Genomic DNA, 18,484 nt, shown 5'->3' with positions numbered 1-18,484 from the left:
TTTCAACTGAACTTGTGTCTGCTGAAAGAAGAAAGGGCATCCTTCACTACATTAGATGTACTACGAAGTCATCCAGTTTATTATTAAGCACCTAAAGAAAGTAGTGATCCAGCCCACATAAAGGTGCATGCACATTATACGACGCGACATGTAGCGATACGTTCCGACAAAATATGCGCGGCATTTTTGCTTAATTGGTCAACTTGGTCGTGTCTTGTCGTACGACTGTGGCTAGGTATGCATGGCTCCATAAGAATACATGCAAACAATATTTTGTCGCTACATGTCGCGTCGTATAATGTGCATGAACCTTAATACCCAAAAGGGCACGTCTACACACTGCTTTGCTGAAATCCACGAAGGAAAACAATAGGCATTCAGTGAGAGCACATTCCTCTTCCTTGCAGAAAATTCAGTACGAATACCTAGATCACAGTCCTAGTTCCACTTGAATCATGACATACGACTTTCTTTCTCCATACAAAGAACCCCCGATACTTCGTACTAAATAAATCATTGCTGCTGGAAAATTTTGATCGTCAAACAGCGAATGACTTGAGAAATTTCAAAGAGAAGTCACAAATTTTCACAAAAATCTTTCAAACTGAAAAAATTTTTCACACCGAACGGATGCAAATTTGCTCCGTTGAAAAAAAATATAAATCGTAAAAAATACTAAAAAAAAGTGAGAAAGAGAGATAAAAGTGCCACAAAACAGGCAGTAAACAATTAACTAATAAATCTGTATCCGTCCAAAAAAAAAAACAACCGAAAAACTTGGACCATAAAAAAGCAGCGCGGCAGAGCGTCGGGGCTCCGGATTTCGTGAGAAGTGTGAAGAGAAAAAAAGTTGTGATAAAAAAAGAGCTTATTGAGGATTTGAATCCTTATTCGTGCGTGTCGTGATGGCGGCTCCAGAAGAAAAAGAGAAAAAGGAAAAAGTCGACGATCGTTTCGAATATTTTAATAATTATGTAATGAAAACTTTGCGTTTAAAAAACGAACGCTGGCAGAAATTAATGGGAATACCCGAATCAAAGGTACGAGATGATGTGATTGATGTCGTAGACAGAATTGCGACCAACAAAAATTTTGCTCGTGATTTCTGAAATTCTTTTATTTGAAATTCGAACGAGATTTGAAAAAAAAAACACGTTCTTTTATTAAAAACCAACCAATTTCAAGCAAACCACCTGAGGTAACAGTCTAGGACAGAGGTCGACTGCTAATACGCGTCCAAAATATCGGAAGAGGTGTCAGACGATGCGTCTTGAAATATGTATTAACAATCAGAAGGCGGAAAATAAAAATTTTAAATCGAAAAACCGAAAAATTATCCCGGGTGCGTTGGCGGCTCTCGGCCGCGCTTATAAAAAATTACCCTGGTCGATCCACCAATGGGGTGGGATCAAAATTAAATTCTTGTAATATCTCTTTGTATACAAAATTTTTTTCAGTGCACAACAACATTATAACAACCAAATGAAAATTTCCAACTTCAACTGCAAACATTTCCGGAGAGACAAAATTTTTCTTTTCCGCCTCTGGGTTATTGTTGGCGAAACAATACGCGTCTTTTGACACCTTATATTTTTGGACTTGTATTAGCAGTCGACCTCTCTTCTAGTCTTCTAACCTGATTGTAGGGGTACCGGGGCATATACGTAACATTTTTATACTCAGCGTGCTTTGCACACAGTGTATATTAACTTTGATTGGATATCGGTTGATTGTACAAGTATAAAGGAATCGAAATAGATATAGACTTCCATATACCAAATTAGTCAGTATCGAAAAAAAATTTGATTGAGCCTTGTCCGTCCGTCCGTCTATCCGTTGAGATATCTTCACCAAATTTTTTAACGAGCTTATCTGGAGCCAGAATAGATTGGTATTGAAAAACCTATCGTAACAAAATTCGGCAGAGAGTTTGCCTTTACTATAAGGAAAGCTTTGAAGAAAAATTAACGAAATTGGTTAAAGACCACGCCCACTTTTATATAAAAGATTTTTAAAATGGTCGTGGACGAATAAAATAAGCTTTATCTTTGCAAAAAAAAGAGCTTTATAACAATGCTATTTCATTTCCCAAGTGGTTGTATAACAATAAATAGGAAACCCTTCAAATTTAAAAAAAGGCGTGCCACCGCCCCTTTTATGACTAAGCAATTTTATATGTTTCGGGAGCCATAACTCGAAGAAAAATTTACGGATCTTAATAAAATTGGGTACACATATTTTCCCTATAGCAAGAAATATTTCTAGAAAAAATGGACGAGGGCGATTAAAGACCACGCCCACTTTTATATAAAAGATTTCTAAAAGGGTCGTAGACGAAAATAGTAAGCTATAACTTAGCAAAAAATAGTTTTGAATCAATGACGGGCGGTGCCACGTGTTATGTAGAAAAGTAATTTTTCTGAAATGAAATTTGCAATTGAAGCTCACGCTGAGTATACAATGTTCGGTTACACCCGAACTTAGACACCTTTACATGTTTTTATAGCTTTCATGAACATGAAATGGTATACAAGCGATCATTCAGATAAGACTATTTTGGTCATTCCTGCCGCACTTTAAAAAGTATAAACGTGAAACTCGGTGATATATATTTTAATATATCATAGAAGATTTTCTGAAAAGATCACTTTGATCGGAGCTATATATAGTTATATCCCATACAACCGATCGTTCAGATAGAAAGATTTTTGGCAATTTCTCCCTTAATTTAGAAAGTATAAACGTGAAACTCAGTGATATATATTTTAATATATCATAGAAGATTTTCTGAAAAAACCACTTTGATCGGAGCTATAATAAAGTTATATCCCATACAACCGATCGTTCAGATTGAAAGATTTTTGGCCATTTCTCCCTTAATTTAGAAAGTATAAACGTGAAACTCGGTGATATATATTTTAATATATCATAGAAGATTTTCTGAAAAGATCACTTTGATCGGAGCTATATATAGTTATATCCCATACAACCGATCGTTCAGATAAAAAGATTTTTGGCAATTTCTCCCTTAATTTAGAAAGTATAAACGTGAAACTCGGTGATATATATTTTAATATATCATAGAAGATTTTCTAAAAAGATCACTTTGATCGGAGCTATATATAGTTATATCCCATACAACCGATCGTTCAGATAGAAAGATTTTTGGCCATTTCTCCCTTAGTTTCCACTATAAAAACGTGAAACTTCGTGATATATATTCTAATATATCGTAGAAGATTGCCTGTAAAAGTCATTCGGAACGGAGCTATATATAACGTATATCCCATACAACCGATCGTTCAGATAGAAAGATTTTTGGCCATTTCTCCCTTAATTTAGAAAGTATAAACGTGAAACTCAGTGATATATATTTTATTATATCATAGAAAATTTTCTGAAAAAATCACTTTACTCGGAGCTATATATAGTTATATCCCATACAACCGATCGTTCAGATAGAAAGATTTATGGCAATTTCTCCCTTAATTTCCAATATAAAAACGTTAAACTTGGTGATATTTATTCTAATATATCATAGAAGATTTCATGAAAAAATCATTTCGATCGGAGCTATATATAATATATATCCCATATTAGCCATTTCTCACATAATTTCCAATATAAAAATTTTAAACTTGGTGATATTTATTCTAATATATCGTAGAAGATTGCCTGTAAAATTCATTCCGATCGGAGCTATATATAACGTATATCCCATACAACCGATCGTTCAGATAAGGTGGTTTTTCCCATTTTTTACTTTATATTTATCTTAAAAATCGTTTAGGTATGTACATCTGTTCACTATATATTTCTTATCTTATGCATTCGATTATTTGGAGATTATGAACGGGATAAGATTATTGTTCAGCCCCATTCATGAAAGGTATGAAGTCCCATCCTTACTTGTTTTTTTTTTTTCGAAAATCCAGCTAAGACGCTATATTTTTTATTTGTCTGATTTCTCATTCGAACATCAATTAGGTGTTATAATAGCTCCACGCCATGCTAAGGTAACGGGTGTTTAGTGCAAGTACTGTATTTAGAGGAATTAAATAGAATTTGCAAACCCTAATTTTTGTAAGCCTTTAAAATTGTATAGGTAAAGTTTATCTCAATTCTTAAAAAACTCTTCTAATTCACTGTCTGAAAATTATTCGATATACATACATACATATTGTAGCACATTTTGGGAATTCCTGATAGCTATGCACCGTCTAGTAACGTTCGAGTGGCTGAACTGTCGAATAAATAACTCCAATATTCAGTATTGCAAAATGGTCTTTATTTAGTCTACTTTGGGAATAGTACATACTTCACAATTATACTTCACTTCTAGCGTGTTTAAATCAAACTGATTAGTTATTCCTCAGCTTGCGCTACTTTTATACTCTCTGTTACCTCGTTCGCATATTTCTCATTAGCTCTAGACGTTTGACGCACATGCCTTCTAGAACAGTTGTATCTCATGCTTGTTTATTTAGCTATATACATATGCTATTTATGCTTTTCTTCTAACCATATGCATGTGTATGTGTGCTCTTAGCTGCCGGCTACATAATATCCCTGTTTCAAGCTGCTGGTTTTGTGTATGCAATATTCTTCGTTTCCTTGTACATAAGTGTGTCTGCTTTCTGTTTTTGTTTTTGTGATTATTTACCCACAGCATAGTAATGCTAATATTCGCCACAATATCTTCAAATTAAGCTTCCAGTGGAGTAAAATAAAAAAAAATTAAATAATTAAAAAAAATTGTTTAAGTTTACCGGTTTTATTGAAAACAATACTTACATTAAGTACTAATAATACTTAAAGCTAGAAAATAATTAGATTGGTCCTAGGTACTAGGCATCACACTCCTCATCAATCTAGGGCGTTGATCAGGCAAATAAATAAAAACGTTGGGCGCGTGAAATGTCTAAAAACGTGAGGCATAGCATAACCTGATTAAGGTTCAGTTGGTCTTACTTATACATATATGAAAATATCATATTTTAAGAGCGGTTGACCATTAATAGAAATTTTACGCGGGCCGCGCTTTTATTTTTTTCTTTTTATTGCATTGTCAATGGGTTCTGAACTATATTCCAAATTTCAAGCTTGTAGCTTATCGGGAAATTACTTAAATTTCAAGCTAAATAAAACCGCTTAAAAAATGTCCAAGTTATGCGATAGTTAGATATGACAAAGCGAATCATATGACGTAAGAACCCAAAAATATGACCTCTAGGAGTCATTAATCGATTAAGATATGCATAAAATATATGAACGAAATACGTACGTAGTATACCAGGGGCTACTGTATTTTCCGGAAAGATAGTATTATTGATAACGTCGAAGTAGAATAATCTGAGCTTTATTCTCTGCAAGGGCTATTCCATATTCTCTAGAAAACGTGCATTATTCGAGGACCATACATTAAAAAAGTGTGAGATTTGTGGATATTGACTTGTTAGCTCAAGGTTTATACTTTTCTTCAGGCTTTTATTCGACAATAATATTTCTGATGAAAGCAAGTACTTTGCTTTGTCCTATTTTAGCAAAAATCCACTTTTTTCCTCCGTTTTTCTAAGTAGTAGAAGGTACCTGCATGTTCGTTCAGTCCTCACGTATTTCGCATCGGGTTTTGCTATTTATTACCTTCGCTATTTTGCAGGGAGAATTGTTTACCCTCGACAACTTATAGTATCCAGTAAAATTTGCCATCACGAGTCAGCTTTTAATAATAATTGTAACTTTGTCAGTCTATTGTAGGATCTGCAAATGATCTTCGGCACTTTGCTCCACGCTTGGTTTAACGCCTTTCCTAATTGGTTGATTATGTGCTTGCTTTCTTTTGCCTGGTTGGAACGTCTACGAAACACGGTTGCGCCTTTTCTTTGCTAGCTCATCCCATTTTTCATTTCCATTTATTACCATATTCCTGGGGGTGTAATATGTACATATGTTTCTCCCTATCCCGATTGCCACTTGGCTCTCAACAAAAAAGTTGACGCTACTTCAGTTTAAGATGTTTTTCTCAATTATTTCGACTTCATTGTGCACAGCTAATGCTTTTGCCTGAAGGACACTTCAGTGATCTGACAGAATGTTGGACCTCTATAATAGTTAAAAGATTCCCATCAATGCGTAGGTACGAAATCGGGAAGTCTTTCCATCCAGCGTCTGGTGACGTTATACCTTAAGGTCTCCATAAGGCTAGGCAAGAGCATAGGTGAAAAAAGAAAAAGAACAGAAAGGAAAAGTTAAAAGAAAAGGGGAGTAGAAGAATTAGAGTTCGAAACCAAAGCCGGAACCGAAATCAAAAAAAGACGGCGTGCTAACAATTGGCTAACGAAGTGTCTGTAACGATGAGTTATCGGTTTGTTATCGACGGTAAGCAATTGTGAAACCCATTTCTGAGTAACGAGTTATCGGTTCGAAATAGGTGTGTTATCGAGCAGGAAAAGACGAGTTAACGATTCGGCATCCAAGTGTTGTAAGTTGCCTATCGATAACAAGTGTTATCATTGAGTTACCGATTTTCCCTCGACGATGTTTCGTTTTCATACCGAAAATGTATTGCTGTATTATTGGAAATTTATTGATTATTTATCGAAAATTAACTGACGTTATCAAAAGGGTTTCGATTTGTTATCGCAAAGTTATTGTATTGTTATCGAAAATTATAAATTTATTGACGAAAACATGTCGACTATTCATCGAAAATGTATCGATTGAATATAGTTTTAGATTTAATTTTCGGAAGTGTCGATAAATTTAATATGAAGTCGATGACAAATCGAACCGCCAGGTGGCGCAAGGATCGAGATATTAAAAATACTCGTAGTTGTGATCCGATCTGGTTCATATTTGGAACAAATATTACATACAGTTCGGTAGAAGTGATATCAAAATACTTTAGAGTTCGAGGAGGGACTAATACCTAAGCCCTACCTAATTATTTTCTAGCTTTTAGTATTATTATTACTAAATTTAAGTATAGTTTTCAATAAAACCGTTTAACTTAAACATTTTTTATACTCAGTTGAGCAGAGCTCACAGAGTATATTAAGTTGATTGGAGAACGGTTGGTTGTACATATATAAAGGAATCGAGATAGATATAGACTTCCATATATCAAAATAATCAGGATCGAAAAAAAATTCGATTAAGCCATGTCCGTCCGTCCGTCCGTCCGTTAACACGATAACTTGAGTAAATTTTGAGGTATCTTGATGAAATTTGGTATGTAGGTTCCTGAGCACTCATCTCAGATCGCTATTTAAAATGAACGATATCGGACTATAACCACGCCCACTTTTTCGATATCGAAAATTTCGAAAAACCGAAAAAGTGCGATAATTCATTACCAAAGACAGATAAGGCGACGAAACTTGATAGATGAGTTGAATTTATGACGCAGAATAGAAAATTAGTAAAATTTTGGACAACGGGCGTGGCACCGCCCACTTTTAAAAGAAGGCAATTTAAAACTTTTGCAAGCTGTAATTTGTCAGTCGTTGAAGATATCATGATGAAGTTTGGCAGGGACGTTACTCCTATTAATATATGTATGCCCAATAAAAATTAGCAAAATCGGAGATGGACCACGCCCACTTTAAAAAAAAAAATTTTTAAAGTAAAATTTTAACAAAAAAATTAACATCTCTACAGTATATAAGTAAATTATGTCAACATTCAACTCCAGTAATGATATGATGCAACAAAATACAAAAATAAAAGAAAATTTCAAAATGGGCGTGGCTCCGCCCTTTTTCATTTAATTTGTCTAGGATACTTTTACGCCATAAGTCGAACAAAAATTAACCACTCCTTTTGAAATTTGGTAGGGGCATAGATTTTATGATGTTAACTGTATTCTGTCAAAACGGGTGAAATGGGTTGATGCCACGCCCAGTTTTTATACACAGTCGTTCGTCTGTCCTTCCGCATGGCCGTTAACACGATAACTTGAGCAAAAATCGACATATCTTTAATGAACTTAGCTCACGTACTTACTTGAACTTACTTTATCTTGGTATGAAAAATGAACGAAGTCCGACAATGACCACGCCCACTTTTTCGATATCGAAAATTACGAAAAATGAAAAAAATGCCGTAATTCTATACCAAATACGAAAAAAGGGATGAAACATGGTGAGGTAATTGGATTGGTTTATTGACGCGAAATATAACTTTAGAAAAAACTTTATAAAATGGTTGCGACACCTAACATATTATGTAGAATAAAATGAAAAAGTTCTACAGGGCGAAATAAAAAACCCTTAAAATCTTGGCAGGTATTACATATATAAATAAATTAACGGTATCCAACAGATGATGTTCTGGGTCACCCTGGTCCACATTTTGGTCGATATCTGGAAAATTCCTTCACATATATAACTACCACCACTCCCTTTTAAAACTCTCATTAATACCTTTAATTTGATACCCATATCGTACAAACACATTCTAGAGTCACCCCTGGTCCACATCTATGGCGATATTTCGAAACGGCGCCACCTATAGAACTAAGGCCCACTCCCTTTTAAAACCCTCATTAATACCTTTCTTTTGATACCCATATTGTACAAACAAATTCTAGCACCCCTGGTCCACCTCTATGGCGATATCTCGAAACGGCGTCCACCTATGGAACTAAGGATTACTCCCTTTTAAAATACTCATTAAAACCTTTCTTTTGATACCCATATTGTACAAACAAATTCTAGGGTCACCCCTGGTCCACCTTTATGGCGATATCTCGAAACTGCGTCCACCTATGGAACTAAGGATTACTCCGTTTTAAAGTACTCATTAACACCTTTCATTTGATACCCATATCGTACAAACGCATTCTAGAGTCACCCCTGGTCCACCTTTATGGCGATATCTCGAAAAGGCGTCCACCTATACAACTACCACCACTCCCTTTTAAAACCCTCCTTAATACCTTTAATATGATACCCGTATCGTACAAACAAATTCTAGGGTCACACCTGGTCCACCTTTATGGCGATATCTCAAAACGGCGTCCACCTGTGGAACTAAGCATCACTCCCTTTTAAAATACTCATTAACACCTTTCTTTTGATACCCATATTGTACAAACAAATTCTAGGGTCACCCCTGGTCCACCTTTGTGGCGATATCTCGAAACGGCGTCCACCTATGGAACTAAGGATTACTCCCTTTTAAAATACTCATTAAAACCTTTCTTTTGATACCCATATTGTACAAACAAATTCTAGGGTCACACCTGGTCCACCTTTATGGCGATATCTCGAAACGGCGTCCACCTGTGGAACTAAGCATCACTCCCTTTTAAAATACTCATTAACACCTTTCTTTTGATACCCATATTGTACAAACAAATTCTAGGGTCACCCCTGGTCCACCTTTGTGGCGATATCTCGAAACGGCGTCCACCTATGGAACTAAGGATTACTCCCTTTTAAAATACTCATTAAAACCTTTCTTTTGATACCCATATTGTACAAACAAATTCTAGGGTCACCCCTGGTCCACCTTTATGGCGATATCTCGAAACTGCGTCCACCTATGGAACTAAGGATTACTCCGTTTTAAAGTACTCATTAACACCTTTCATTTGATACCCATATCGTACAAACGCATTCTAGAGTCACCCCTGGTCCACCTTTATGGCGATATCTCGAAAAGGCGTCCACCTATACAACTACCACCACTCCCTTTTAAAACCCTCCTTAATACCTTTAATATGATACCCGTATCGTACAAACAAATTCTAGGGTCACACCTGGTCCACCTTTATGGCGATATCTCAAAACGGCGTCCACCTGTGGAACTAAGCATCACTCCCTTTTAAAATACTCATTAACACCTTTCTTTTGATACCCATATTGTACAAACAAATTCTAGGGTCACCCCTGGTCCACCTTTATGGCGATATTTCGAAACGGCGTCCACCTATGGAACTAAGGATTACTCCCCTTTAAAATACTCATTATCACCTTTCATTTGATACCCATATCGTACAAACGCATTCTAGAGTCAACCCTGATCCACCTTTATGGCTATATCCCTAAATGGCGTCCACCTATAGAACTATGGCCCACTCCTTCATAAAATACTCTTTAATGCCTTTCATTTGATGCACATGTCATACAAACACATTCCAGGGTTTCCCTCGGTTCATTTTCCTACATGGTTATTTTCCCTTATGTTGTCACCATAGCTCTCAACTGAGTATGTAATGTTCGGTTACACCCGAACTTAACCTTCCTTACTTGTTTTTAATTATTTAATTTCTATATGGGAATTCTTACTACAATTGGTAGTTCTAAAAATTCATTGAGAAAATGTTCTTGATAAGTATCAAGAGAAGACATCCCCGCCTTCTACTTGTCTTTCTATAATACTAAAAATTTCAATTTCTATCTTTGTCTCCATCTCTCAAACTAGGAAGTAATTCAAACCTTTCTGAATGATCCCAATCAGCCGCGTTTGGTTTTCTACTTGAATATTGCCTCGCTCCTAACTCCAGCATTTGATTTCCCCGCCAAGCCACGCAGCAAAATTGTTTACTTCATGCGTCGCGAAACACCATCTGAGCTCACAGTGGAAGATATGGACAGTGTAAGTAAATGATTTGTAAGTATTTGAAATTTCTATTAAAAAAAAAAAATGTTCACAAAAATATAGAAACTAATGGTTGGTGATATACTTCCAAATGTTTTGGAAAATATCTCTGTACTTTGTGATGATGTCATTTTTCCTGTGGTCAACAATCCCGTCAATCAAGATGGTTGGACGTCTGTTATAGTCAATGATATGAAAACTGAATCACAGGACTTACGCAATGGCATAGCACAAATGAAAGGCATCGTTATTAATCGTACAATTCTACCCTTGCCCATTTGTATTGACGAAGTCATGGAATGTGCGCCAAAAATTGCAGCTGGAGACCTCACCTCATTCAATAATCTACTTAAGCATTCATTAGAATTCATGGTGGTGAAATGGCTTGATTCAGTTGAAGATTTGGTGGTTATTAAAGCACGTGATCGTATCTATGCCAAAGAATTACATCCAAAACCTGAATTACTTTTCGCCTTCTGGGAGACACGTTTGGAGAATTTAGAAAATTTAGCCGATCAACTGGGTGACAAACGCATTAAGACAATCGGTTTTGTTTTGGAAAAAATTAAATCGGTTTTTGAGTCAACCTATCGAAAAATTGTTGAATTGGTATTGCAATCTTTGGCTGAGGCGCGTGATATTACAAAATTTTTAGCGCCGCTGGTAAGACTTCGAAACGCTCATCTATTATTACACATTAAACTCTACCTATCGCTTTCGCTCTCTTTTTCTCTCTTCCTTAGCGTAAAATGGTCGATCAATTTGAAGTGCAGCGTATGGATGAAAATCGAGCTCACTTGCGTCCACTGCTTTTGACTGTTGGTCTTGTTTGGGGCCATTCAAAATATTTTCACACACTCGATAATATGGTTCTACTCTTCGAGTTGTTACATAATTCTCTCATTGAGAATGTTATCCAAACTATTGAGCCAGAGAGCTGCTTCGGTGATGTTGATGAAGCTTATAAACGTATTGTGATGAACATCGATCACATTGAATATTACAAGTGAGTACAGTGAAAAAATTATGAAATCTAGCCGTAAAAATTTACATAAAAGAAGACAGTAATGTAAGCTGAAAATCATCATGATTACCTTTAGTGCGAATCTCATGACGGCCTTTGTCTGATTAAAGTTTGCTTCGCTTTAACTGACGATAATTGGGACCGCCTATGGCAGCAAGTTTGTCTTTAACAAGTGGTGATCAGTCCCTTCTACTGTTTATTGACAGGAGAGATTCTTAGTTGAATTTCTATGTAGACAAACGGACAGACATGACTAAATCAAATCAGCTCGTCATCCTTTCTCCTTCAAGGACTTACTTTGTTTTCATGAAAGGCATAATATGCGCGGTTACCAGCGCCATAGGCAAAGCTGGTTTAAAAAAACATATGTTACAGCAAATGGACGCAAGCAATGATGGAAGATGAGGTAGTACAAGATAACATGGGCTCGGTTAAAACTACTCGCCTTGTGGGTAGAGGAACTCCCCAGGGAGGGTCAGAGAACTCCTCGCTTCTGTGGGTCATCGCACTGAACGAGGTGCTACTGAAGCTTAATAATAAAATAATTTAAAAAAATGTTTAAGTTAAACGGTTTTAGTGAAAACAATACTTACTTTAAGTAATAATAATAATAAAAGCTAGAAAGTAATTAAGTAGGTCCTAGGTACTAGTCATCACACTCCACATCAATCTAGGGCGTTGATCAGACAATTAATAAAAGCGTTGGGCGCGTGAAATTTCTAAAAATGTGAGGCGTAGCATAACTTGATTAAGATTTAGTTGGTCTAACTTATGTCTGTCAATAGAAATTTGACGCGTCCAACGCTTTTATTTAATTGTCTGATCAACGCCCTAGAATGATGAGAAGTGTCCTCGCGCCACCTGGCAGCAATTTTTTTCATACGTCGCTTTCTATTCATGTATGTAATACGTGTTCCAAATATGAGCCTAATCGGACCACAAATACGATTTTTTTTAATATCTCGATCCTTGCGCCAACTGGCGGAAATTTTTTTCATGTGTCGCTTCCTATTCATGTCTGCATTATGTGTTCCAAATATGAACCAAATCGGAACCCACATACGATTTTTTGAAATATTTCGATCCATGCCCCACCTGTCGGATTTTTTTTTTTTTCATATTATTGCATTTTCATTACTAAAATTTTAATTACAAATTCATTCACAACGGCCATGCGGCTGGCCTGTCAAGTCAAGCTAAATAAAACCGTTTAAAAATGGAGTGAAAGTAGTCGCATACACATGCGCTACTTAAGCTAGGGGTTTAGTGTCCGGGTAGGACAGCATCAACCAACTAACACAGCAAACTTTTTAATGCCAGAAGTCCTTCAGATTTTTGAATATAAATCCACCCACGTTAATGTGTCTGGCAAAGCGGAATACGCCGAACCTTTTATGACTTATCTTCTCAACCGTCAGCTTTGTCTGCAGTTTCGTTTGTTTTCAACTAGTTCGGAAACGTCTGAGTTCCGAGAATCACTTGTCAAACTCATTTAAGGCTTCGCAAAAAATTCATACTCGGATATAGCAATTTTCCAACAGGACTTTAGCACATCGTAAAAGCATGCTTGGTAGGCATTTTTCAAACTCGGGTGCCGGAAGATATGTTTCAACTTAAGGGATTGAGTTATCTGGCGTCCTTCTATTTGGCAATGGGGAGAACTTAAGCCTACACTGTACTTCAGTTATTCCTCACGTTGTGTGTCCCTTTTGGTGTGGCGATAATACCCAATAATATGGTGAGTAGCTGAGCTCGTACGCAGCAAGACGTTTTAAACAGGACTCTTGGGAATGTAGTAGTCATTAGCCGAATTATTTAAGAACGTTGTTTGGGTAACGGCGTGAACTGTCTTCACTGCAAATAGGTTTATACTTATATGGGAACCACAAGATAATGGGTCCGAGTCGATATTTGCACCTCGCAGCGTTTACACATCTAGGAAACTGATTATATGCCTGTCACAGATTATAAATATTATAAATTCCGAATCTTGCTCTTTGATCAAGAGACAGCCAAGAAGCTTGTTGTAACGTTGCAGCCAGGTACTACAGATACCAATATTTCGAGCCGCTACGATGTCGATATACCTCAACATATAACATAGTGACGGTTCAAGTTTTGGCCGTTAGGCCAAAAACCCCTTCGTTGCCTACACAGGCGTTAAAGTCGCCAATCATAAATTTGATATCTTGGCAGTGATATTCATCGTATATCGTCATTAGTTTATTATATAAATAGTCGATATCCACGTCGTCCGTCTAACCACCTGGTTAAAATATTGCATCTAGTGTCTTTATGGTTCATAAAGTCGATCGAATTTTCTATTTTGCAGTGATGTTCCCACTTGCCTTCTAAAGTGACATCAACCAGCCGAGTGTCAGTTCGGATCTCTTAAAAATTCTAGGCACACGCATTCTAAATAAAAAGAGTTCCTTTACGATACTTATTGCATATTTTTTTTTATTGGAAGAAACATTCTTTTGGCGGGTCCCATCGTGCACGATCCGAGTACGGCATGGATGTATACTGACAAATTTATACAGCCTAACGCTAAGTTGGATGTTCGGTTGCAGCCACACTTATTGTTCAAGAGACGTTTCACACCTCGCTTTGTTTTGAACGGAATAAGCTGGAATACCTTCCCCGAGGCTCCCTTTCTGTTGCCACCAGCACTAGGTGGTACTATTCAACCCGTGACTTCGGCATCTTGCACCTAGATTGCTATCGATGTTTAGAATGGACGAACTGAATGCTAGCATCAAAATATCGAGTTACCGGGACTATTTTACCAGCGGCACAGCCTCAGCTTATTAGGCGCCATAGCCTCGTTTCTGGATCTTTTTGCCTGAGTATATAATTATAACAAGTCGATACTTGCTGACAGGCTTCTATCATTGTTTTACCCTTTTCCAACTATTTTTGAGAAATGGGCATTTGTATTTCAGAAAAAGGGCAAATCTATTAAATAAAAGTGTGCATGCGTTTGTAAAATGGGGAAATATTTTTTAGAGAAATAAAAAATAAAAACGACAACTTATTTAAAAAATGGGCTAACGTTTTTAAGAAAAGGAAACATTTTTTTAACAAAAGGGCAAATGCGTATGAGAAATGGACAAATCTTTTTGAGAAAAGGAAAAATGTATTGATGAAAGGGGAAAATGTATTTGTGTAAGGGGCAAATTTTTTTGAGAAAACGAAAAATTTATTATTATAGAAATTTATTAGAGAAAGTGGCAAATATTTTTGCAAAGAGGGAAAATATATTTATGAAAGGGGCAAATGTATTTGGGAAATGGGCAAATGTTTTTCAGGAAAGAGAAAACTGATATAACAAAAGGCCAAATGTAGTTCAGAAATAGGCAAATGTATCTGAGAAGTGGGCATATGTTTTTGAGAAAAAAAGGGAAACTTTTATTAAGAAAAGTGCAAATCTATTTGGGAAATGGGAAAATGTTTTTGAGAAAAGGGAGAATTTATTTCGAAAGGGGCAAATTATTTGGGAAATGGGCAAAATTATTTATGAAAGGGGCAAATGTATTTTGGAAATGGGCAAATGTTGAGAAAAGGGAAGTTTATTTTAGAAAAAGCAACTATCTTCCGGAAATGGGAATATGAAGTTGTGAAACGGGCAAATGTATCTCAGAAACTGGGAAATGTTTTTTGGAAAAGGGCCAACTTTTTGAGGAATGGAAAACCTTATTTAGGAAAATGGCAAACGAAATTGCAAAAAATGGAAATATATTCATCTGAAAAATGGTAAAATTTCTTTGAGAAAGGGGAAGGGGAACGGATCTTCTCTGTGACTCTTTCATGCAAAATTCATCAAAACATTAATTATACTCTAATATTAACTTGGAAAAAAATATGTTTTATACAAATTATTTGATCGACTTTGCGATCTCCGTCAGAAAAACCTACGACAATTGCCGCTCTAGCTTGAAGAAGTTCAAAATTGGCACACAATTTAATTCGCAGGATTGGACATGGCATCCGAAAACGATTTTTGATCGTTTGGATCGCTTTGTAGAGCGGCTACATGTGATGAAGGCTATCTTCGATACCGGACGTGATTTTCTCAAGTTAGAAAAAATTGTTGTTGGTGGGTTAAAAGGACGTCAAATATCAGCAGCATTGGCAAAAATTTTAGAAGAATTCACTAATAAACATCGCGATTGGACAAATAGTATTACATACAACATACTCAATCCCGATGAGATGATTGATCAATTTAAAATTGATGTAGACAAATTTAATGAATTCGCAGAACAATTGGAGCGACGTATGGCATTCCAGTTTGAATTGGCTCTACTCGATTCACATGATTTAATGCTTTGTGGCACTTTGTTGTTGCGACCGATAATTAAAGCACAATTAGATCCACATATGCATATACTCGTAGATGATTTGGCTGAAGAAATAAATGCTGTTAAAGAGGACTTTAATGTTTTCGAAGGTATTTACAAGGAGTCGGGCGTGATGGTGAGTTTTTTTTAATGTGATAAACAAGATCAGGTGACGGCTTTTAAGCTTTTTATATCCCTTTAGGCTCTCCCAACAGACGATTGTTTTCCAAAAGTATCTGGCGCCATTTCATGGCTGCATAAATTACGTCATCGCATTACTTGGATCAAATCAGATTATGAGCTCTATGATTATCCGTAAGGCACATTATTACACCAGTCTCAAAATATTTAATAAAATACATGCATTTATTTTTGTTGTATTTCAGTCTCTTCGAAAATGAATATGGTGAGCAAACTCTTGGTATCTATCAGCAAATGCTTGATCAGATCGATGGATTGAAGAAAACTATACTCGAAGAATGGTATACCACAGTAGGTGAGCATATTAGTCACGGTATGCAACAGACACTGCTCATGAAGAACGAGGATGGTGTACTTTCGGTAAATTTTACGCAACAATTGGCTGATGCTTTGAAAGACATCAAGGTGTTGCGGATCATGGAGTGTGAAGTGCCTGAAGAACTTATAGAGTTTTATGAGCGCGATGAAGAGTTCTGGGTATGGTATGAAATATTTTAAAATCTACTTTCGGAAATTGGATATGAGTGCGAGGAAAGGAGACACAGACATGCACGTTATGGGAGAAAAGTAAAATAGAGAGGGGTAGGGGAGGAAGGAGGGGCCTGCAGGTTAGGGGGCTTAGAATATACCTGCGGTAAGTATGCCTGTCGTAAAAAGCGACTAAAATACCAAATTGATTCAAGGGATTGCCAGTGCAATATATAGCTCCTCCAACCCAATTGATAACTTCAATTACCCGTGGTGAATATTTTCTTTAATAGCCGAGGCTATGGCAACCCCAAATTCCGAATGGATCTAGGGGGTGGGAGGGCGTTATGGCGTAGAAAATCATGTGGTCACACCAAATTGCGCCTTCAGTGAGTACCCTTATCGCTACAACAACCACAACAACAACAAAGGTCAAAGAAGAAGTTAATAAGAAAGAAGTAAATGTTGGGATTAGGAGCTGAGCCCAAAATGAAAAAGGATAGAGTTAGAAAGGAAAGAGAGTGGGGATGAAAGGTCGAAGAATTAGGGAAATCAAGCCAGTGTTTTCTAGAAGGGAGGGGAATGAGGGTGAAAGAATGGGAAAGGATATACATATATAAAAATAGGGAATGGAAGAGGAAGACTGAAAGGAAGAAGAGCGCTAAATAAAAACAGGTGGCTAGAAGGAAGAGACGAGAAGGAAGATGGAGATCTAGAAGAGAAAGAAAAGAAAGGGAAATGAAACGAATTGAAAGAATTTTTGAAAGGGGAATGGGTGCGGAAAACCGAAAGGGACTTCAAGAGGGAAAAGGAAGGAACTGCAAATGAAGGCGGAAAGCGAGATTGAAGGTAGAGAAAGATGGTCAGCAATAAGGCGAGATAAAGTATTGGAAGAAAAATGTAAATGAAATACTGATAAACATAGAAACGACGAACAAGAAGAAGCGGATGAGGAAGAGGAAAAAACGAAATATATTAGAGCAATTCAGAAAAGAATAAAGAAGGAAGAGGGGTGAGGGATACTAAGAGGACGGAAGAGCGGAAAAATTAAGAAGAAAAAAATGAAGAATACAATAACAAAGAAAAGGTAAAGAGGAGGTTAACTGGCCTTTCTGTGGGAATCTCACATAGAAATTTTGATGGTAAAAAGAGAAACAAAGAACTGGAAGGAGTGGGGGAGGAAGGGAGAGAGATACCAAAATACCAAGAAGACGATGTAGAGCTAAATGTGAAAAAACAAAACGGAAGAATACGACCACGAAGATAAGGTGGAGGCAGATAAAGAGCAATCCTTTGAAGGAGGTTAGGTAGAACTAGCCGCTCGGTAGGGAGCATGATTGATCACGGCCAATTCTTGCTTTTTTATTTCGCACAAATTGACTGGGACGTCTACACTCTGTCGGGGGGAAATTCAGTATAATGGTCTAAGGAGTACAGATCATCTCTTGTTCCTCAGAGTTGTCCTGTTATTATTATTGTAGTAATGGCAAAGCATACCCTGAAAATAAAGGGAAATATTACGCTTGAGTGCAGTATTTTGCCTAATGTAAATCTGGTCTGCCGGGTATTAGTACCTTCATATAACATCTTTACACATGTAACTATCTAAAATTATTCTACAAAAGTTAGTGTAGACCTTTAAGTTTGTCCCTTTCCTAGGCACTATAATATCATATGTCAACTCTGTCGGTCGGCCAACTTGTTTATTCCATTTTTTGACATTCCTCCTTTATTTCTTGGCATCGTTTAGAGATGAAACGTCACAACATAATGGTTGTCTAGAAAAAAGTTCCGGCATTTCTAGCATTTTTTTTATGACTACCGATTATCTAAGGGAAAGCTC

At 36.7% G+C, this 18,484-nt stretch overlaps 2 protein-coding genes across 11 annotated transcripts in view; one reads left to right on the top strand and one right to left on the bottom strand.

Annotated features, from left to right (window-relative positions):
* LOC137237609 (uncharacterized) overlaps nt 1-18,484 on the bottom strand; it is a 530,759-nt gene that overhangs the window by 370,931 nt on the left and 141,344 nt on the right. The window lies entirely within an intron of this gene.
* kl-5 (male fertility factor kl5) overlaps nt 906-18,484 on the top strand; it is a 70,184-nt gene continuing 52,605 nt past the window's right edge. For both annotated transcript variants that reach the window (XM_067761434.1, XM_067761433.1), the window contains exons 1-7: nt 906-1,040; nt 10,429-10,602; nt 10,669-11,268; nt 11,349-11,611; nt 15,538-16,108; nt 16,175-16,287; nt 16,359-16,650. In XM_067761434.1, coding sequence (XP_067617535.1) covers nt 906-1,040; nt 10,429-10,602; nt 10,669-11,268; nt 11,349-11,611; nt 15,538-16,108; nt 16,175-16,287; nt 16,359-16,650 — 2,148 coding nt within the window. The remainder of the gene's footprint in view (nt 1,041-10,428; nt 10,603-10,668; nt 11,269-11,348; nt 11,612-15,537; nt 16,109-16,174; nt 16,288-16,358; nt 16,651-18,484) is intronic.

This window comes from Eurosta solidaginis, chromosome 1 (assembly GCF_040869045.1).
Source record: "Eurosta solidaginis isolate ZX-2024a chromosome 1, ASM4086904v1, whole genome shotgun sequence".
Classification (NCBI taxonomy): domain Eukaryota; kingdom Metazoa; phylum Arthropoda; class Insecta; order Diptera; family Tephritidae; genus Eurosta; species Eurosta solidaginis.
This window is presented reverse-complemented; position numbering and strand designations above follow the sequence as displayed.